Consider the following 23,069-nt stretch of genomic DNA (forward strand, 5'->3'; position numbering starts at 1 on the left):
GAGCCCTCATCTAGTGGCTAATGGAAGCAGAGGCAGACACCCACAGCGAAACACTGAACTGAACTCTGGAACCCAGTTGCAGAGAGGTAGGAGTTAAGAACAAAGAGGTCAGGACCAGGCTGGTGAAACCCACAGAAACGGGAGTGCATGGACCCCAGACTGATGTCTGGGAGGCCAGCACGGGACTGATCCAGACCCCTCAATGGTGGGTATCAATGAGAAGGCCCCAGCACTCTATGGGGCCCCTGGTAGTGGATCTGTATTTATCCCTGAAGGGACTTTGGGAGCCCATCCCACAAGGAGGGATGCTCTATCAGCCTGGACACATGGGGTAGGGCCTAGGCCCTGCCCAGGATGATAAGACTGACTTTGGGGAACCCCTATGGAGGGCCTTACCCTCCCTGGGGAGCAGAAGGGGATAAGTGGGGGGCTGAGGGGAGGGGAGGGAGAGGGAGAAGGAATTGCCATGTGAAGCAGCCTTGTTTCTAATTTGAACTAATAAAAAAATAATCTCTTGGGGAGAAAAAAAAACAAAACACCTATGCTCACTCAGACTCAAGTGAATTTTTTAAAAAATAAAAAACCTCCCTGGGTTTTCTTTTGTAAGATCTATGAATACATGGAACTATCCACTAATGAAGTTGTCCCAAGGAGAAGCCTAAACCGCCAGAGATCACTCGTCGGCTTTCCATCCCTGGGGCACCTGAAAGCCTGTTGTTTATCACTATCCTGAAAGTGACTGCACTTATGTAAGTCTGATGTCCCAAGATAACAGCATTCTTCTGACCGGCAGCTTCTCATAATTAGGCTCCAGCCTACATCTAAGAGGTGCCGAGAAGCTCTGCACCTGTGTGCATCCTCTGGCCCTCTAATTAGTGTTTTCCACCCACCCTGCCTTTTGTTTAGGCTCCTGATCTTGATGTTTAATTATGGAGATGACACTGCCAGAACACGCTCAGAAAATAGACACCTCTGTCCCCATGCCCTTTATTTAGAGACTCTCGGATTCCACAGATGGGACACACAAGCTGCCATGTTTTCAGAGCTGCTGGTCCCAGACTAGGCTGGGTATTTTTCAGTCATCTATCCCAGTGGGATAGTCACAAACCTTGTTAGAGGGGAACAAATGGAACAGGGGGTGTGTCTTGCCTCTGTGACTAGTTAGAGAAGTGACAAGGGACAAAGCTGGGGCTCTAAGCACAGGTGAGGGTTCAGGGGCATCTATACACTGGATGCCACCAAACAATTTTAATCAAGAAACGCATGTTGTAGCTGGGCAGTGGTGGCATACACCTTTAATACCAGCACTCGGGAGGCAGAGGCAGGAGGATCTCTGTGAGTTCCAGGCCAGCCTGGTTTACAGAGCTAGTTCCAGGACAGGCTCCAAAGCCACAGGGAAACCCTGTCTCGAAAAACCAAAATAAGGAAAAGAAAAAGAAGAAAGAAAAAAAAAGGAAGGAAGGGAGGGAGGGAGGGAGGAGGGAGGGAGGGAGGGAGGGAGGGAAAGAAAGAAAGGAACGGAAGGATGGAAGGAAGGAAAGAAGGAAGGAAGGAAGGAAGGAAGGAAGGAAGGGAAAGACAGGAAGGAAAAGAAAGGAAGGAAGGAAGGAAGGAAGGAAGGAAGGAAGGAAGGAAAAGAAAAGAAAGGAAGAAACGGATGTTATGAAAAGATGACTTGGGAATCTGGTAGAAGCCGGTCAGGCAAAGGGGGTGTTACTGAGAATGGAATTGGGATGGTTACAGGTTCAACAATGCTGATGGGAGATACCCAGGCTTGTTCCAGGATATCTATAGTGAGGAAAGAGAAGGTATGTGGCTCAGTGGTTGCATATTCATCTACCAGGCACTCATCAAGGTGATGAGTTCAATCCTCAGCAGGGTGGGGAGAGGAAAAACGGAAGGAGAGGGAGAAATGGCATGCAGAGGGAGCACAGTCAAGAAGACTAACACACTGTAGACTATGCAGGACAGTAACTACCCAGCCTTGGGGACTCACTAACAGAGTCCTCCCAGGAACCAACAAAGTCAAATGGTTGAGCCCCACAGCCAAAGATGAGGATTCAGTAGCCTGGGACAGAGATGAAGAGTTGAGGATTCGGTAGCCTGCAACAGAGATGAAGGTACACAGCCAGGCTTGGGAAGTTATAGGGCTTTGCTCTTACCACAGGTCAGTTTTACTTCACACTCCAGCTGACCCAGGCTATCTCCTCACACGACCTAGCCAAGCACGCACTAGGCAAGCAGCAATCCCACCTTGGGAAGTTATGTGAATGTCCCAGACTATGACTTACTAATGAACAAATTTAAGTCCCTGTAACCAACTCAACCTCAGCAGCAGCGCTCAACAGGAGTGCCTGGGGGAAACCAGCTCTTCGAGTGGGCTGACAAGCCTTGTTCTGGATGCTTGGCACCGTTGTCAGGATAATGTATGCCCTGCGGCTTTTATGTAATGGACAAAATAGCATTGGTGACTAGAGTCCTTCTGTACTTCAGGGTGGTCCTCATTAACATCAAACTGGAGCCCTGACTCAACCTGGACAGGCAGCGCTCCAAAGCTGATGCCAAGGGGGCAGGTATCAAGGTACCTAGGATCTCCAGTGGTCCTCCCTTGCTGAGCCATGACAAATAAGCATACAGCCTAAGTAAACAAGTTCCCTCTTCTTATTGTTGCCCCAAAGATCCACTAAGTTCCTCTTGCTCCCCGGAAGTCCCGCCTACTCTCTCCTGCCTCTCTACTGGCCGTTCAGCTTTTTATTAAACCAATCAAAACAACACATCTTCACACAATGTAAACAAATATCCTGCAACACAGTGCAGTGTGGGGAAACAGAAACAACCCCTTGATGAGTGTGTTCCACACCTGGGAGTAGTTCACAGAAAATACCTGGTGGCAATTTTAGTTCTTGCCATGACCAGGGAGAACTGCTGGCACTGAGTGGACAAAGTCAGAGAAATTGGCCATGCACAATGGGTGGGCCATCCTATATGACCTTGAATGGTACACCACAAGCTGCCACTAGCACCCCATGGGGAATCTGGAGAATGGCATTCAGTTGCACAACACCTGCCCCAACACCATCATTCTAAAGAGGCCTTGATGACAGTTGTGAGCTGGGCGTGCAGCACTAAATAGAACACCCATTCTGCCTTAGCCATTTGATCTTCCTGACGTTTTAGCTTCAAATAGAATTGGAACTTGGAACCTCAGAAGTCTGGAGCATACTGACAGGAACACGAAGATTCTTTGTGTCTTACACTGCAATACAAACACCTTTATGAAGATTACAGTTACTGTAGACAACATTTTGTTCAAAATGGATGGTTGGAAGGTTTGGTTTTTTGACTGTTTGGGGTTTTTTTTTTTTTTTGGTTTTTTGATTTTTTTTTCCAGTTCTGGGTATTAAACTCACGGCTAGACAAGTGCTTTACCACTGTCCTATACCCTATCCCCAAAGTACCTCTTTTTTTTTTAATTTAGTTTTATTTCATGCACATTGTTGTTTTTGTCTGTGTGAGGGTGTTGGATCCCCTAGAGCTGGAGTTAGAGAAAGTTGTAAGCTATCATGTGGGTGCTGGGAATTTAACATCGGTCCTCTGGAAGAACAGTCAGTGCTCTTATCCACTGAGCCATCTCCCCGGCCACCTCTTTTTTTGTTTGTATGTTTTGAGACAGGGTCTCACCATGTAGTCCTGACTGATCCGAAGCTCACTTTGTAGACCATGCTATCCTGGAACTCACTCTGTATAGACCAGAGTGTTCTGGAACTCATAGAGATCCACCTGCCTCTGCCTCCAAAGTGCTGAGATTAAAGGTGTGCACCACTACCACCTAGCTGGACTAAACCTCTTAAACTGTAAGCCAGCCCCGGGTAAATGCTTCCCTTGTTAAGAGTTGTGGTCATGATGTCTCTTCACAGCAATAGAACAATGACTAAGGCACTAAGTTGCCTTTTTGGTCATGGTGTTTCATTACTGCAAAAGTAACCCCACCTGAAACAGAAGAACACTAGGAGATCCTGTGGTTCAACCCAGACAGAAAATGAAATGAGAAAGAGCATGGAGGACCCACCCCGTGCTGCATCCAGCACCTGTCCTGCAGACCATGGGCTTCCAACAGTCCCCAGGCAGGAGGTCACTTTGTCCGGTATTTTGTGGTAATGTGCCAATGTAAACAACTCCTCCCACCACAGGAATTCTCCTCATGCCCATCTATCTCTGCCCATCTCATGCCCATCTATTCTAAGGGGAAGCTCTTAGAATCCAGCAATCCCCTTTCCTTCTGGTCCAGACACTCCATTGTATGATAGTATTTCACTTGAAGTTATGAAAACAGAGTATCTTTTTAAATTTTATATTGACGTTTCCTTCACTTTCAGGGAAGTCAATATCTGATGTCCTCTTCCAGCCTCCTTGAAAACACACACACACACACACACACAAATAATTAATTAATGAAACAAAAAAATTTTAAAGGCCTTTTAAAAGTATGAGCCCAATTTTACCTTTGTGTTCTATTTTGAATCCACACAGCACTGCTTATTCCCGTATTAGTTTTCTTTTCTATTGCTGTGATAAATACTATGTCTAAAAGTGACTAAGGGGAGGAAAGGACTTATTTGGTTTATCACTGGGAAGTGTGGGCAGGAACCTGAAACAGAAACCATGGAGGAATGTTGCTTACTGAATAATTTCATCTGGCTTCTTCAGCTAGCTTTCCTACACAGCCCAGGCTTGCCTACCTGACAAGGGATGGTACCACCCTCAGTGGAATGTGCCCTCCTACGTCAACTACCAACAAAGAAATTGCCCCTACAGACATGCTCACAGGCCCATCTGATGGAGGAAGTTCTTGAGTTGAGGTCTCTTCCCTGATATGTGTCAAGTTGAAAATCAAGATGAGTCACCATAGCATAATTCATGTTCCATCTATTATCTGCCCGAGTCTTCACAGCCACTCTCCTGGATAGCCCATCTCTCTGTGAACTATCCCATTACCAACTGTCACCTGGAAACCTGACCTATCCCCACAATTGAATTTAATTTTCCCCTCTTTAAATCTCTTAGACAAATGCTTCAATTCACCTAGAGTACCTAGCATATTTACCATTTCGTAACTTCCAGACAGACGCTATAAAACCTGGCTAGACTTCTCAAGGACAAGAACTATGCCTCACTCACCTTTGTGTACATTACAGGGCTCAGAGCTAGGGATTTAGCCCACTTGGAAGAGTGCTTGCCTCAAATGCACAATGTCCAGGGTTTGGTCCCCAGCACCATGGCATTTTTTAAAAAGCTGTTATAGCCTGTAATCGACACACTACTGAGGTGAAGACAGGGAATCAGGAGCTCAAGGTCCCTAGTTCCATAATGAGTTAGAGGCCAGCACTGGCTGTATGAGATCCTGTCTCAAAAAGAAAAAGCAAAACCAAGAGAAATGTTGCTCTACACAGAGTTCAAGGTCAGTAGTTATTTTTAATTCAACTTTAATCTACTAAAGTAACATTGTAGCATCTATATATTCTGTGAAAATGAAAAAAATATATTGTGTTATTTTTAACTAACTGGATTTTAATTTGGGAAAGTTTTTTCAAAATACTTCTTTTCATTGCTGCATACACGAGATACACAGAACAAATCTAAAGCAAGCAATAGAAAAATATATAAAATAAAAAAATATAAAAAATATATAAAAATATATAAAATTGAGGGCCAGTGAGATGGTTCAGCAGGTGAAGGTACCAACCACCAAGGCAGGCAGATGACCTAAATTTAATTCCCAGGACCCACAATGTAAGAGGGAACCTACTCTCACAAAGTACCCTCCGGCCTCCATGTGCACACTGTGGTGCACACACTTATGTGGACACACTCCACATATACAATATAAATAAATGTATCTTTAAAGCAATTCAAACTGCAATCTAAGTTTTGATCAGCAAGTCAAAATAATCTTACCTGAGAGAGGATTTGTCTGGGCTCCTAGAATCTTTTCTTCTCCAAAAGCTAGGTCCATTACTATCTTGCTTGACTAAAAAACAAAATGTAATGTGGTCATTAATTAAATAATTTGAGTTCATGAGGACCTAATGTCATTAAAGGGTAGTGACACAACTCTAGTGCCAATGTCACTGCCTCTTTCTGTTGACTTTAGGTCTTCATTTGTAATGGGGACAAGGAGACTGCACTCTGGGCCCAGAAGTGAAGTAGAAAGAACTTGGTCGGCTTTGTGGTTGATGGAATGTCTGATCCTCTAGACACCTGAGTGTCTAGTACCTGAGTCTGTGGGTAAAGGCAAGAGTGACAAAATCCTAACGATTCCATTCTTCAGAGGGCAAATGGCTTGACACTAAGTCTTCAATCAGCTAGCCCCATGGATTTTGGGTGGAATGTTCATGGTACTACCCAGGTGAAAACATTTTTCAGGGGGCTGGGAGATGGTTCAGTCAGAAAAGTGCCTGCCACACAAAAACCTGAGATGGGAGCCCCAGCACCACGTAAAAGCTGGGGGTAGTGGCATGTGTTCGTGACCCGAGGTCTGGGATGGGGATTATGGGCAGGATCCCTGGAACTAGCTGCATTGGTAAACTCCGGGTTCAGTGAGAGGTCTCATCTCAAAAAATAAGTTGCAGCCAGGCGTTGGTAGCGCACGCCTTTAATCCCAGCACTCAGGAGGTAGAGGCAGGCAGATTTCTGTGAGTTCAAGACCAGCCTGGTCTCCAAGAGCTAGTTCCAGTCCAGCCTCCAAAGCCACAGAGAAAACCTGTCTCGAAAAACCAAAAAAAAAAAAAGTTGCTTTTGTTTTGTTTTTGTTGTTGGCTTTTGGGGTTGTTTAAAATAATTTATTTAGCTTTTATTTTATGTGCATTGGGATTAAGCTGTCAGATCCCTTGGAACTGGAGTTACGGACAGTTGTAAACTGCCATGTAAATTCTGGGGATTAAAACTTGGATCCTCTGGGGAAACAGTCAGTGCTCTTAACTGCTGAGCCACCTCTCCAGCCCAAGCTTTTGTTTTTTGAGACAGAGTTTCCTGTAGCTGAGGCCTGCCTTAAACTCACTATGCAGATAAGGGTGACCTTTAATTCCCTGATCCTCCTGCTTTCACCTCCCGGGTACCTGCTGGGATCGTAAGCAAGTACCACCACACCTTGTTCAGTTCGATTTTCTTAAATCATATTTCTGTCTACTATGGGGTTTACTCTGGTTTTCTTCAAGTTCTAAGATGTCCTCTGTGGTTCTAGAGCTATGACAATGACCACTAGTCACATGGAGCTGTTTAAACCCAAATCGAAATTCAGTTACTCAACAGCATTCATGTTTGATGGCCAAATGTGGCATTGTTAGACATACTTCAACTCGATGTAAAGTATGTCCATGATGGCGGAGAGTTTTGCAGCTGATGGCTGTTCTAGAATGTACCTGAAACTAAGTGATTCTTGATCCAATCTATTCCAGAATTTCAGAAGAGTTTACCATGGTCACTCAGTTGCCAGAGGTTTTGTTCCTGTAGAGTTTGCTATAGTTTGGGATGCATTGTTTACCAAGGGTTTACTCCCAAGCCATCATCACTACTGGAAGGTGGTAGAACCCCCAAACCTGAATCACTCCTGGAAGGTAGTAAAACTCCCAAGCCTGAATCACTCCTGGAAGGTAGTAAAACTCCCAAGCCTGAATCACTCCTGGAAAGTGGCAGAATTTTCACAAGGTGGATATCGGGAAGAAATAAATGAAAGCATGCCAATGAAGGGGATACTGGGACCTGAACCCCTTCCTGCCTTGTTCTATCCTTCTGGACTGGCCTGAGGTGAACATCTTGCTCTGTCATGCTTCCTTCCACCCCATGCTGTCATGCCAAGTCCCAAGACACCAGGATCAACTGGCGGTGGACCCTAAGTGTGCACCAAACTAAGCCTTTCCTTTGGTGCCTTTATCTCAGATGCTGGTTCAGTAAAGGAAACCTGACAAGTCACCCTGAATAACCACTCTGCATCTAAACACAGAAAATCTAAAATTCTGACAGAGGCCCACACAAGGACACACATATGCTCATCAGGAAAAACTGCTTTTTCTCTGTACCTCCAGAAAAAGCTTGGCCTAATAACTGGTGATATAAACCAGGTATTTTTTTTACTATGGATGATCTGTGCTTTGAGTTTAATTTGTTCAGATAATGAAGGTGACTGGAGAGTGGACAACTTTGCTACATGATAAAAATATTCCCTGGGCTTTCACCCAAGAGGTTACAAGTCAGTCCTAATAATTATCTTTTACTTAACTCCTTAGCAGTTAATGCTTGCTGGCTTCTCTTGGTCATGACATCAGCCTTAATATTAAAGACTTTTGTGATGGCTATTTTCACACAGCTGGTCAGACAGGCATGAGCCTATTGGTCCTTCCTGTAGGACCACATAACAGATCATCGAAGAGATGAACCAGGGGGTCCTACAGGAGGTGAGCCACAGGATCCTACAGAAGGTGAACCACAGGATCATATAGGAGGTGAACCATGGGGTCCTACAGAAGGTAAATGATGGGGTCCTACAGAAGGTGAACAACAGAGTCTTACAGGAGGTGAACCACAGGGTCCCTACACATATAGGAATACCCTAACCAAACAGCATACAGGACAACAGAAAATACAGAGCACATCAATATTATGAGATGGAAAGGATGAGGGATTTTTATCTTACAATATGTATCATTTCTTCTTGTGGTGGTGGTAGCATTGTGTTTCAAAGAACATCTGCACAAAAATGTCAGATGGGGCCAGGAATGGTAGTGCACACCTTTAATCCCAGCACTCATGAGGCAGAGGCAGGAAGATTTCTGTGATCTCAAGGCCAGTTTGCTGAAAAAGGTATCAGATAATATCTTTGGGGGTGAAACTAAAGAACAAGTGACAGAAGAACAAGTGAAACTAAAGAACTCTGACTAGCTATGCACATGGACACAACATAACGTCTTCACTGCTTAATAATCATTTGCAAAGTTTCTAGGCATTGCAATTTCATTAAACTTCAGCCCACTTCATTACGTTCTTTTAATATGTTTTCACGCTCCTATCCATGTTGAAAAAGAGCCAAGAAAACTGTGCTTGTGTGCAGGTTGAATATGCATTTAAGGCAAGCAACACCAGTTCGATACCCTAATTAGTGTGACAAGAGACCTGGTGAGCAACCAGGGATTTCATAACCCTGTTAATTATGCCTAGGACAAATAGTTTCCATGCTGTAGCTACCTGTGTGCAGAAGCGCTTGTCCATGAAGGGGGAAAAACATCATACGACTTCCTTCCACTGGGTAGCTGTCTGACACTCTGGAAGGCCCTCATTCGGACTTGGAGGGGAGTCTGGTAGACAGTGAACAGGTTGCTCTACTTTGATACCCAAAGAAGGGCTTGTCCACAGGCTACCTCAAGCCCTTCATTCCTCACTTCTTCTACACTAAGAATGTAATCATTTATTTATTTATTTATTTATTTATTTATTTATTTATTTAATGTATGTAAGTGTTTTGACTGCATGGATGTATGCCCACCATACCTCTGTGTCTGGTGCCCAAGGAACCAGAGTTATAGATGGCTGTGAGCCAACTGTGGGTGCTGGGAACTGAACCCAGGTCTTCAGTAAGAACAGCAAGTCTTCTCAACCACACACCTGAGCTCTACAGCAAACACTATCTCAAAACTAAGAATCCCAGAGCTCTCCATCATCTATATATGGTCACTCTATGTGTCTAATTTGGGTCTCCATCTTCCGTATTACCCACGTAATGTCTGACCACCCCAGCCTGCCTTCAGTAAGCATCCTGCTTGGTCAAATTAGTTGAATGCCCATGGCTTTGAGGCTACTCCTGCTAAGTTTTCTATCCAATGACCCCATCCTGCTTCTTGGTTATAAATCCCCATTGCCCATGCCACAGCCAGAGTTAATCCCTATCCTAGATACTAAGTCTCTAGGATACTAAGTTTCAAAGGATCTAATAGAACTTGTCTTACCTCTTTAACTACAGCCAGGGACGCATTAACAGCAATTTTTCTCTTGTTTTTCTACTACTTTTTTTAGATGGGAGCTTGTCTTGAGCTTGCAATTCTCCTGCCTCAGCCTTCCAAGTGCTGAGATTACAGTTGTGTGCCACCACACCCAGTTCTAAAAACTACTTTTGATGAACAAATGCTCTTTTTTTTAAGATTTATTTATTATGTATACAGTGTTTTGTCTGCATGTATGCTTGCAGACCAGAAGAGGGCACCAGATCTCATTATAGATGGTTGTGAGCCACCATGTGGTTGCTGGAATTGAACTCAGGACCTCTGGAAGAGCAATCAGTGCTCTTAACCTCTGAGCCATCCCTCCAGCCCAGAACAAATGCTTTTAAATGACCATCCCTTCCTGGTGGGAGGCCTAAGGCTCTAAGGATGGCCAATGGATACTCTTGACCCAGGTTCATAAGCCTTCTCTTTACCAGATATACTTCACCAGAAAAAAAAAAATATTTTTAATCTATGGGTGTCAAATGACAGAGAAGCCTTGTCTTAAAAAAGAAAAAAAAAAAAAGGACAGCTGATTTTTTTTTCTTATGTCATGTACTACATACCTTTTTTGTTAGCATTGCTGTGGTGAAATGAAAATAGGAATTTTCCAACACCTTTGGATTTTTCACACTCTTTTTTCAAAACCGTTGAATAAACAATACGAATGTGCTGGTTGATTTCTCTATCTGGCAAATTCAAAAATTCTGGGTAATCGGCAATCTGGAAAAAAAAAATTGATCTCACTGAACACAAAGCTACTCACTTGAGGAAAATAAATCCCGCAAACTAAGGGCATGTTTAATGTGAGTTGTTTTCACAATTCTCCACTGGGACATGTCTTCTCTTCTTGATCTCAATTCTTCCTCCATTTGTTCTAGTTCCTACAAAAAAAAAAAAAATGCAACAGGCAACAGAGGCCAAGAAACCATCTACACTATTGGATTATTCAATAAATAGCAATGGTGTTCTTGTTAAAACACATCCCCCTCTACTTCACCGTTTGAATATTTTAATGTGTGTGTGTGTCTCCACTTCGTGTGTGTGTGTGTGTGTGTGTGTGTGTGTGTGTGTGTGTGTGTGTGTGTGAGAGAGAGAGAGAGAGAGAGAGAGAAAGACAGAGACAGAGACAGAGACAGAGACAGAGACAGAGACAGAGAGAGAGTGCTCCCAGGTGGAGCTCCCAGGTGGAAGGAGAGAAATAAGTCCAGTAAGTTGTTCTCCATCCTGCAAACACACATCATCATGGCATGCTTACATCAATACACAGGCATGTGCATGAGAGCACACACAACACACACACACACACACACACACACACACACACACACACACACGGGGTTGGGGAATTTAAAAGGAAAGCAAAAATATTTCTGAACAAGTGATGGAATTTTACAATTTGGAATTACTATTAGTTTGGGGGGATTTTTTGGTTGTTTTTTGTTTGTTTGTTTATTGTTTTTTTTAATTTTAAGACAGTATCATTACGAAGGTCTGGTTGGTCCAGAACTCAATGCAGACCAGGCTGGTCTCAAACTCAGAGATCTGCTGCCTCTGGCTCCCAAATGCTGGATTTAAAGTGCACACAACCACATGTGCCTTGTACTGTTGTTTTGGGGTGCGATATTGGCACTATAGTTGCTTTAGAATTTTTTCCTTTTACTGTCCAACACTGAAGTATCTCAAGATGAAATATGAGTGCCCTCCTGGTGTTGGTGGCTCACGCCATTAATCCCAGCATTCAGGAGGCAGAGGCAGAGGATCTCTGTGAGTTCGAGACCAACCTGGTCTACAAGAGTTAGTTCCAGGACAGCCTCCAAAGCCACAGAGAAACCCTGTCTCAAAAAAAAAAAAGAAAGAAAGAAAGAAAGAAAGAAAGAAAGAAAGAAAGAAAGATGAGGTCCCAGAGTTGTATTAAAATGACACTCTGATGAGAAATTTAGATGAAGGTCAGTAAAATGATCAGCTGTCTGTAATTACTAGAGTGATGATGGTACTTGGGAGATTCTTTATACTCTTGTTTTATTTGGTTTAGGGTTACATTTTCCGTGAGAAAGGGGTAGTCAAAGATAAGTGGGCTGGGAAGGTGGCTCACATGGTGCAGCACTTGCCACACAGGCTCGGGGGACCTGAATTCAGATCTCCAAAATCCATGTGAAGGCTGGGTCTGACAGGACATGTCTGCAAGCCCACTGCTGGGGAGGTAGAGGATTCCTGGAACTCAGTGGCCAGTCAACTTAGCCAAATCTGTGAGCTTCAGGCTCAGTGCAGAGCATCCACTTCATTTGTTTGCTTGTTTGTTTTCGAAACAAGGTTTCTCTGTGCAGTACTGGCTGTACTGGAATTTGCTTTGAAGAGCAGGGTAGTCTCGAACTCATAGAGATCCTCCTGCTTCTGTCTCCCAAGCACTGGGGTTAAAGGCGTATGCCACTACTGCCTGGCAACATCAACTTCTTGCCTTCACACACATGGCACAAATTGTATGACCACAGACCTGTGCACATACCCACACAAACACATAGTGAGTTCGAGACCAGCCTGGTCTACAAGAGCTAGTTCCAGGACAGGCTCCAAAGCCACAGAGAAACTCTGTCTTGAAAAAAAACAACAAAACAAAACAAACAAAACATGCTGAAATAGAAAGGCCACAGGCCATCCCTGAAAGGGCCCTCTTTGGTTCTGCTGATTTGGGCTTACAGTGTAAAGTGCTGGCATGCAATTATCTTCTTCTGGAACACACATGCCCTCTTATTCTATTTAGAAAAGTCACTTTGTCCTTTAAGCTTTCACCTCCTCATGTAAGTAGCTATGGTGTTTTCTTGGCAGAATATCACTTCCTCTTCTGGGCTCTGCAATGTTGTATTTAGTATATGTTTTCACATTTTATTATAAATGCCTGGTTATAACTTTTTTCTTCTTAACTGCTTGTTTCTCCTTTAAAATTAATGAAAAAAGTTTTAAAAGTCTCATTTTTACTTCCTGGAAATTCAAAATATTAGTGGGATGGCCATACAAAATCTACCACCCAGTTAGTAGATATGTACAGGTAGACGACTGTACACAAGCTGGGCCCCACTTAGATCCATTTATCTAATGTGACATTAGGTAGTAGAACTAAGGCTAGAGAAGCTAAGGTGTTCAACATTTTCAACTTCCTTTCAGGATTTAACATCTTCTATGAACAGTAAACTTTAAGCCTCCTACCTGCAACGGGGAAAGACCATTATTATCATAGTGGGACATGGCAGCATGCCTGCAGATATGAGGCTGGAAATCCTCTATCTTGCACATAACAGGAAGCCTTCTATGATACTGGGAGTAGCTTGAAGCACAGGAGACCCCAAAGCCCACCCCCATGGTAGCACATTTCCTCCAACAAGACCATACTACTTCAACAAAGCCACACCTCCTTATAGTACTACTCCTATTGGGGGCCATTTTCTTTCAAACCACCAGACTGGGCCTCAATCCAGCATGGAACATTGATTTATGATCTGTCAAAGTGCATCACAACGAGTTCTGGAACCTTGAAGCAATGGCCAAGGCAACAGTTGAGTTGGTCACCAGTTCTGGAGCATGTCTCTCGCATGCTGGCTGCACAGCATACTGGTGTCTTAAGGCAACTAGCCAGTTGGTTCAGTGTGATTTCTGGATTGTGTTCCCAGAGGTCCTGCCCCAAGAGACAGGGCCTGAACTCCACCAAGCGTTTGACAGTGGGACTGGTGAACTGCCACCTTAAAGATACTACATTGATTCATTCACCAAGAGAAAGATATTCTTTGGTATGGTCACTTCCATCTGACTTTACATTCCAACTGACCGAAACAACAAAGGCAACCTCCTCTGATAAAGAGGAAATCTGATCTCTTCACCCTACAGTTTCTGACCTTGGATCAACATGTTCAGTGTGGATAAGACAGCTGGGAGTGATATAACTGATCCTTCAGCAAACAGAAGGACAACAACCCAAGAGCATCCACCGAGAGTCAGGCCGACATACTCTTTGACACAGAAATCAGAAAACTGTACCACATCAGCAGCAGACACTGGAGCAAAGGTGATCCAAGTAGTCCCTACATATGTCAACCTTGCCAGCAGTATGAAACCGTGAGCCCTGAGCATCCAGGGTAAGGTCAAAAGAGGAAATAGCAGGAGGAGGGAAGAACCGATGGGCAGATTCAAGAGCCAGCAGAGCCTCAGAAGAGGGTGAGACAGGTCCAGGGTGAAATTGAGCTTGGGTGTGAAGAATCTGGCAAGGGTCAGGTACAGAAACCCCAGGAAGAGGGTCCATTACAGCTAAAGTCCCATGAGTGTGCCAAAGGGTCCCAGAAAGAGGCTGTGACTGAGGTGAAGTCTGTGGATGGTGGCAAGGGTCACAAGCATCCCTACTGTAACATAAAGGAAGGTTCAGAAACACCACAATGAAAATACCGAAGGCTGTTGGAACACCTTCAACCCAGTGGTCATGTGAGTTCTGACCCTCACAGTGTTCATACAAGCCCTGTGGACACCAGGAAGAAGATCAAAGGCCGTGTAAAGGGCAGATTCACAACTCTGACCCAACTCATGCTGAGCCAGAATAATCTGCCTGTGCTGTCACGAGAGATAAGTCACCATTCAGAAGTGACAAGAGCTGTTCAGAGAAGAAATTTTCTGATTCAGAGGAGATAGTTGAAACAAACCTCAAAGATGACAGTAGGGGACACCACCCCCAACTCAACTTTCTGGGAGGGGCACAGGCCCAAATCTGTATAGACAATGTCAGCAGTGGCATTCTCAACAGCAAAATGTCCATACCTGAGGCCAAGGAAAAGGCTCTTGCAGACCAAGAGAAGGGCAGAGGGCTGGATCATGGCCTTGATGTCACAGAAGACAAGGAAAAGGAAATTAGTAGTACACAAGACCCAGAGCCAGAAGATGAGATCTTGAGTTGCGCCTTCAAACTGCAAATTACTCGAGGAGACACACAGACACTAAAGGATACCCAGTGGCTCAACAACAAAGTCGTCAATTTTTACATGAATCTCCTCATGGAAAGAAATCAAAATCAAGGATATCTGTCAATTCATGCATTTAGCACCTTTTTTTTTACACAAAATTAAAATGTGGGGGCTACAGCTCAGACAAAAAATTGACACAGACAGTAAACCTCTTTGCAAAGGAACTTATTCTGGTGCCAATTTACCTGCATGTGTACTGGAGCCTGGGGGCAATAGACCTAAGAAAAAAAAAAAGCATCGTCTACTTGGATTCGATGGGACTGAAAAGACCAGATATCCTCAAGATGATTTTCCAATACCTGCAGAATGAGAGCAAATCCCAGAGGAATACCGATCTGAACCCTTTGGAGTGGAAGCAATACAGTATGACAGCAGAGGAGATTCCTCAGCAGCAGAATGGGAGCGATTGTGGGATGTTTGCCTATAAATACGAAAACTGTATTTCCAGAGGCCAACCCATCACCTTCTCTCAGCAGCACAGGAGGAAGATGGTGTGGGAAATCCTGCGTGAGTGCTTACTGTAGCTCAGCAGTCTTTCATGGGCTGGATGTTGTCACACAGTTCAGACAGGGTAAGAGCATCTGAAGAGTTTCATTTCTCAGAGCCATTTCGGCCTGCACCTCCAGGGTGCTGGACTTCCACCATGCCCTGCTTACACGTCCTGTTCTGTTTTCAAACTTTGTTCATTTAAAAACTTTGTGAGGTCAGGCGTAGAGACAAAGTCAGGCAGATCTCTGTGGGTTGAAGGCCAGTCTAGATTACATTCTAAATTCCAGATCAGCCAGGGATACATATTATCTACAGAAAGGATAGGAGGAAGGAAGGAAGGAAGGAAATGGAAGAGACAGAGAATGAAACGGAAGGGAGGGAGGGAGGGAGGAGGAGGGAGGAGGGAGGGAGAGGGAGGGAGAGAGAAGAAAGGGAAGGAAGGAAGGAGGGAGGGAGGAAGGGAGGGAGGGAAGAAAGGAAGGAAGGAAGGAAGCAAGCAAGCAAGCAAGCAAGCAAGCAAGCAAGCAAGCAAGCAAGCAAGCATGCATACATCTGTCCTGGCTAGTTTATTGTCAACTTGACACAACTTAGAGTTATCAATTGAGAAAACACCTCCATAAGATTTGCCTATAGGTAAATCTGTAGAGTATTTTCTTGATTGATGACTGATGTGGGAGGGTCCAGCTCACTATGGGCAGTGCCACTCTGGGATGATGGTCCTGATTGCTATAAAAAAGCAAACTGAGCAAATCAGGAGGAGCAAGCCAGTAAGTAACACACCCCATGACCTCTGCTCATCAGCTCCTGCCTTTGGGTTCTTGTCTAGCCTGGGTTTCCCTCAATGCACTATGACCCAGAATATATAAAATGAATAAACTCTTTTCTCCCCAAGTTGCTTTAGGTCATGGTGTTTTTATCATAGCAGTGGAACCACTAAGAGGGCATCTATTCATGGGATACTTTTCAAAATAGCCATGGCTATTGCTAGTCCATATGGAGATGGACTATATACACTTTGAGCAGTTTACATGAATTAGTAACTTCCTGACAATATAAGAGCTGTCAACTGCATTAAGGAATTTGCCCAGGGTAGGAAAGATGGCTCAGCAGTTAAAAGCACTGACTACTCTTCCAAGAGGACCCAGGTTCAATTCCCAACATCCACATGGCAACTCAGAACTGTCTGTAATTCCAAGAAATGACCCTCTTACATAGGCAAGCATGCAGACAAAACACCAATATACATAAAATAAGACAAATTTTTTTTAAAAAAGGAATTTGCAAGCTCCAAATGTTAGAACCAATTAGAAAGTCACACCATCTGAATCCAGAACCTGTGTCTTGAACCATACCACTATATGGAGTTTGCTATTGAGTTTTAGTTTGTGGTTCTGAGCATCAAACCCAAGGCCCTGAACATGCTAAGAAAACATGCAAGCACTAAGCTACATCTCAAACCCTACAAATAAGTTTAAATGTTTGAATGTTAAACATCTGGCCAGTTTGCGCTGGGCCTTTGAATTACTTCAAACTTTCTATTATTAAGAATAATGTTTTTGGTCATGGTGGGGTAGCACACACCTTTAATCCCAGCACTCAGGAGGCAGAGGCAGGTGGATCTCTGTAAGTTCGAGACCAGCCTGGTCTACAGAGCAAGCTTCAGGACAGCCTCCAAAGCTACACAGAGAAATCCTGCCCTGAAGAACATAAATAGATAATAACAACAACGCTTTCCATGTGGCTGGAGAGATGGCTCAGCAGCATAGAGCACTTGCTCTTGCAGAGGACCTGGGTTCAGTCCCCAGCACCCACATGGTAGCTCATAATCATCCATAAACAGTTCCAGAAGATTTGATACCCTTTTCTGACCTCCATGGGCACCATGCATACATATGGTGCACAGACAGACATGCAGGCAAAACATCCACACATAAATAACTAAAATAATAAATTCTTTAAAAACTAATAATAAGGGCTGGAGAGGTGATGGCTCAGCAGTTAAGGGCACTGGCTGCTCTTCCAGAGGTCCTGAGTTCAATTCCCAGCAACCATTTGATGGCTCACTACCATCTATAATAGGATCTGATGCCCTCTGCTGGCCTGCAGAGCACTCTTACATAAAATATATATAAATTTAAGTTTAAAAAACTAATACTACAGAGAAACCCTGTCTCAAAAAACAAAAATAAATAATAATAATAATAATAATAATAATAATAATGCTTTCAGGGCTAGGGAGACGGCTTAATGATTAACAGCACTGGCTACTATTACAGAGGACCTGAGTTCAATTCCCAGCGTCTACATGGCAGCTCACAACCATCTGTTATTCCAGTTCCAGACGATCCAATGCCCTCTTCTGGCCTCTGTGGGCACCCAATGTGCACAGTGCACTTACATACATGCAAGCATACAATTGAAAATTTATTTTTTAAGGTTTTATGGGACTTACATGATTTTCCCCTGCATCCTTGTCTTTTTACTTTAGGATTAATTTTTAGAAGCCTGATTGGGTCAGAGGATAAATATAGCAATATAAACACCCAAATAAGCTATAGACCAGAGTACTTCTTTTTCAGGGTCTTACTCTATAGTCCTGGCTGGCCTCAAACTCACAGATATATACCTGCCTCTGCTTCCCAAGTGCTGGGACTGGTTAAAGGCGTGTGCCACCATGCCTGGTCCACAGCACTTTTTAATTAGCTCCTACAAGCTTAATACAGTGGGAAAGACAATTTTGTGCAAACAACTGTTAACAGGTGGCTCCAAGTAGAGGCCTATGAATCACCATGTGTCTAGTCACCAGGAAGGTTTCAGGCAACTAAAGAAAGGACCGTACTTGAGAACAGACCATTGAGCCCCAAGCAGCCAAACCCCAGAGCTGGCCAGTGCAAGTTGTAAGGGATGTGCTGCTCATCCATTCACCAGACCTACGGGACCAAAGGAGGCAATGGTGGGCAGAAGGCATCGGAAAGAACTATAAGACAGACAGACAGCCTTCCCGCACCAACATGCCAGAACCCCAAAAGCACTGAGGCTCCAAACAAATGTTTTCCGCTTGTCCCTCCTACCACATGGGAGTGTGGGACCACATGGGAGTGTGGGAGAGCCAGAGAATCAAAGAACTTCATCTTCTAATTCAGCACAGCTGTGCCAGCAACAGACTCCATAAGTAACCTTGCTGACTCCTCACGTCCACATCAAACTTTAAAGTATTTCTGTCTCAAATATGATTTTAAATGCAACTTTCTTAAGGGCAAACAGAATATTACTTAAATAACTCCAGCTCCAGGAGATTAGGCACCCTCTTCTGTCCCCCAAGGGCATTGCACACACATGGTGCACATATATCCACTAAGGCACACATATCTTAAAAAAAAAATTGCTTTGTGGGGATAGGGCTAGAGAGATGGCTCAGCAGTTAAAAGCACTGGATGCTCTTCCAGAAGACCCAGTCTCAATTCCCAGCACCCACATAGCACCTCAGAACTGTCTGTAAGCCCACTTCCAGGGGACCTGACATTGTCACCCAGACATACATATAGTCAAAACACCAATACATGCCAAATAAAATTAAATAATTTTTTAAATAGCTGTTTTGTGGCACCTCCTAGGTGGCTGACTATGTCAAGATGAAGCAGACTATCTCCTTCCCAGCCACCATCTGTCAGAAACTCACTGAAGTGGACAATTATGAACACAAACTTCATAATTTTTATGAGATGCACATGGCCACAGAAGTAGCTGCTGATGCTCTGGATGAAGAGTTGAAAGGTTATGTGGTCCCAATCAGTGGTGAGAATGATGAACAAGGTTTTCCTATGAAGCAAGGCATCTTGACCCACAGCAGAGTGTGCCTGCAGTTGTGTAAATGTTTTTTACTGTTTTTGCTTTTGGGAGAGGGGCCACCACCCAGCTCCCAAATAAATCTCAGGGTCTCATGTGAATTCCCGGCCTTAGCTTGGCTTGTTTCTAGCCAGCTTTTCTTAATTTAAATCAGCCAGAGTTTAGTTCCCAGCACTCAAACTGGTACACTGGAAGCTGCCAACCACCTGTTACCCCAGCTCCAGGGAATCCTGTTCTGGCTTCCTAGGGACCCACACAAATAAATAAAAATAAAAAATAAGTGTAAAGAAAAAAAACACGTGTCTAGCCTTAGGGACTTTAACAGACTATAGTCTATGTAACAGCAGAGCTATACAACAGTGTGTGTGTAGTCTATACAACATCAGAACTCTAGAAAGCGCCTTCAATAGCAGTTTTAATGACAACATCAGCACTTTAGCAAGGTTTGCCCACACTTTCTAGGAAACTGAGATGGACCATAGCAAACACTTGTAAAGACCTAAAGTGCATTTAAACTTTTTTTTTCCTAAAAGAGAAATTTCACCCTCTCCAAAATGTGTAGATTTCTGATCTAACTTTTTGTAGCCACTACCTTCATCCTTTTTTCTTTTCTTTTGAAGAGAAAATGGGATTTCATCTACCTGCATGCAGGGTTGTTGTTTTTATTGTTTATTTGGTTGGTTGGTTGGCTGTCTGGCTGGTCTTTTGGCTTTTTTCCTGAAGTGTAACTATGCCTTAGAATCACAGAAGGTGTCTAGCCACATAGCACACAGGGAGAGCTGGAGCCCAGAAGAGTTAGGGCTAGCACCCTCTGGGGCTTACAGAAATCCTTGTGACAGGAGAACAAAGGCAGAGAGGGAATCTGAGACAAGTAAGTGGACAAGTTAAGTAACCAGAAGACAGGCTTGTAGAGTAAGGTGAGACGTTTAAGAGCAATGGAACGGGCGTGTAAGAAGAGGCCTCAGAGAGAGGAGAGTACCCAGGGAGGAAGGGGACTAGTTTAGTTCTCAGGAAATGAAGTCTGGTTCTCCAGCTGCTCGGCAGTGACAAAATGTCACACAGTGTGACTGCCTTGACGTAACTCAGAGGGCGACTCCGCATAATACAAGAAATTGGGGACTATGACATTCTCAAAGAACTAGTAAAATATTAACTTTTAAAAACAGGGAAATTCCACCATGGTGTGGTGGTATACACCTATGCACTTGGGAGGCAGAGGCAGGCAGATCTCTGCAACTGAAGGATAGCCTACAACAGTAAGTCCTACATAGATAAGCAAGTTCCAGGCAGGACTGTACCCTTCTGGGGGACTCCTGCCCTTGTCATGTGATATAACAGTCACAGACTCCAAGGATTTGGAGTGTGGTTATCTTTGGGGAGGGATTGCTATCACAACTTCCAAAAGGGACAATGCCCATAAGGGACAGTGACCCTACTGAAGTGTTTATATCTTAGATTTGCACAGTCCATATATAGATATTTCATATTCTTCTGGGGTTTTTGGTTGTTTGCTTTGGGGAGTTGTTTCATTTTGTTTGCAAAATGGGAGATTAAACTTAGTTGTCATGCATTAATAGTCTTCCACATCCTGGCTGGGCTGTTCGATTAAAAAAAAATGTAAAAGCAATTTATTTTTGTAATTAGCTCCAAAGATTGGAAGTAACGGCAAAGATTTATTTCTTTTACTCAACAAAAGAAGTAAATAGAGCTGGTGACGGGGCTTCGGAGCTAAGGGTGCTTAATGCCAAGACTGAACACTTGAGTTCGAGACCAGGCCCCCTCAAGATGAGAGAGGTGACTTACACTAACTGTCCTCTGACTTCCACATTCTCACCATGGCACACACACTCACAAACATACACATGTGAATACAAAATAAAAGAGTGACAAATCAGTGTGAACATGGCTGGCGAGGTTAATCTGAATTGAAAAAAAACATTTAATTTTATTATTTTCTTTTGTGTTGAAACCAGGTTATGATTCTCTCGGCAAAACAGCACCATTAGTCCGGAGCCTCACCGACTTCTCCCTCGGGGGACACAAGACTCGCAAGCGAGAGCAAAAGGAGACGAGACACCTGTCCCAGTGGAGAAAGAAGAAACACCTGGAAAGCAGTTCAGACACGGAGACCAGGAGGCAGTGGGAGGAGAAACCGGAGATGAGGCTATGTCTCCAATAGGATGCTAGTTCTTACAACCTGTTCCCAGAGGAGAGGGATATGGTGGCAACACTCTAGAAACTGCCGCAAGCTCAGAGAGGCCAGATTGTACCTCCTGAGACCGGGTTCTGATGACACTCCTTCCAGGAAGTTTCCCCATCCAGTTTGGATCAAGTGGCAGCCTGAAAGGGGCAAGTATCCTACGCGCATCAGGCAAACTCACTCGTTCCCGCAAGTAAACAGAACTCGAGCGCCTAGAAAGTAAACAAGACCCGGCAGCTGGTAGAATTTGTTTGCGCGGGTGTGGGCTCTCGTTCCTCCCACACACCCGCACAGGCAAGGTGCTTAATGAACGAGAGGCTGACTTGAAGGCGTGTTTCTACAGAGGGTCGAGAGTTGTCAATCTCAGGCCCAATGTGGGATTCAGGGGGTAGACAGGGTGAGAAAGGGGGGACATCGTTATTTGCTATTTTACCGCCATCCCCAGCTTCTCCGCGCAGCTGCTTCCACTGACAGTAAGAGGTGGGGTGGTCGTGTGCGGGATGAGGAGGGTGTCCCTCCTTTCTCTGGTGCAGGAGGGGGATGCAAGAGCTTAGCAAGCAGCCTGCCCGCCCGCCCGCCGCGCGCTCCTCACCAGGTCGATGGCCACGACGTCCCGCAGAGCCACGACCCTCCGGATGGACTTGGGCGGGTTCTCGGTCAGGTAGATGAGCCGGTCGCTGAGAACAACGTACTTGAACGTGTACTTCTCCGCGTCGGACAAGACGATGCACGGCTCGTAGGCGCGGACAGCGTCGTAGACCTCGGGCGCCAGGTGCCGCCGCAGGAACGCGTCCAGACGGCTGTTCGTTCGCGCCGGGAAGCCGGACCGCGCGGTGCTGGCCATGAGGCACAGAGGCCAGGCAGAGTGTCCCAGCTGGCTGTGCCTCCACGACACCCAGTGGAACCCGCGCGCGCCACAAAGCCGCGCGCCGACTGCCTCGGTCCACCAGCTCCAGAAACCTGCTCCGCCGTCTGGTTTCCGAGCCCCCTGCCCCGCCCGGTCCCGCCCTTAATTTTTGTCAGCACCCTCCACAACGAGGGGCGGGGCGACTAAGGTCATTTACGCAGGGTTGATTGATAACCAAGAACCCCTCAAGGGTCTGGAGCCCCTGTCCAGCTACTGAGCCACATAGTCCCATACAAACTCCGTTGATAATGGAGGCCACTTTTTTTGTTTTTTTGTTTCTTTTGTTGTTGGTTTTTTTTGGGGGGGGGTGTTTTTTGTTTTTCGAGACAGGGTTTCTCTGTGTAGCTTTGGAGCCTATCCTGGCACTCGCTCTGGAGACCAGGCTGGCCTCAAACTCACAGAGACCCGCCTGCCTCTGCCTCCCGAGTGCTGGGATTAAAGGTGTGTGCCACCAGAGCCCGGCAGAGGCCAGTTTTAGTCTGACTTTCTGTTAAAGAGAAATTTGAAGCATCGAGTTTTACCGATTTGAGAATCCTATAATGACAGACTTTGCATTTGACCAGAACACTGCCTGGTTTATATGACCACAACACAGACTT

At 44.7% G+C, this 23,069-nt stretch overlaps 1 protein-coding gene and 1 pseudogene across 1 annotated transcript in view; one reads left to right on the forward strand and one right to left on the reverse strand.

Moving 5' to 3' along the window:
* Positions 1-22,407, reverse strand: part of CUNH12orf56 (chromosome unknown C12orf56 homolog) — a 46,990-nt gene extending 24,583 nt beyond the window's left edge. Inside the window, exons 1-3 of the mRNA XM_035451358.1 lie at positions 22,156-22,407; positions 10,595-10,751; positions 5,956-6,028 (exon numbers count right to left, since the gene is read on the reverse strand). Of these exons, the coding sequence (XP_035307249.1) occupies positions 5,956-6,028; positions 10,595-10,751; positions 22,156-22,407 (482 nt within the window). The remainder of the gene's footprint in view (positions 1-5,955; positions 6,029-10,594; positions 10,752-22,155) is intronic.
* Positions 14,771-15,552, forward strand: LOC100756725 (annotated as a pseudogene).
* Positions 22,408-23,069: the final 662 nt, after the last annotated feature.

This window comes from Cricetulus griseus (genome assembly GCF_003668045.3).
Source record: "Cricetulus griseus strain 17A/GY chromosome 1 unlocalized genomic scaffold, alternate assembly CriGri-PICRH-1.0 chr1_0, whole genome shotgun sequence".
NCBI lineage: Eukaryota > Metazoa > Chordata > Mammalia > Rodentia > Cricetidae > Cricetulus > Cricetulus griseus.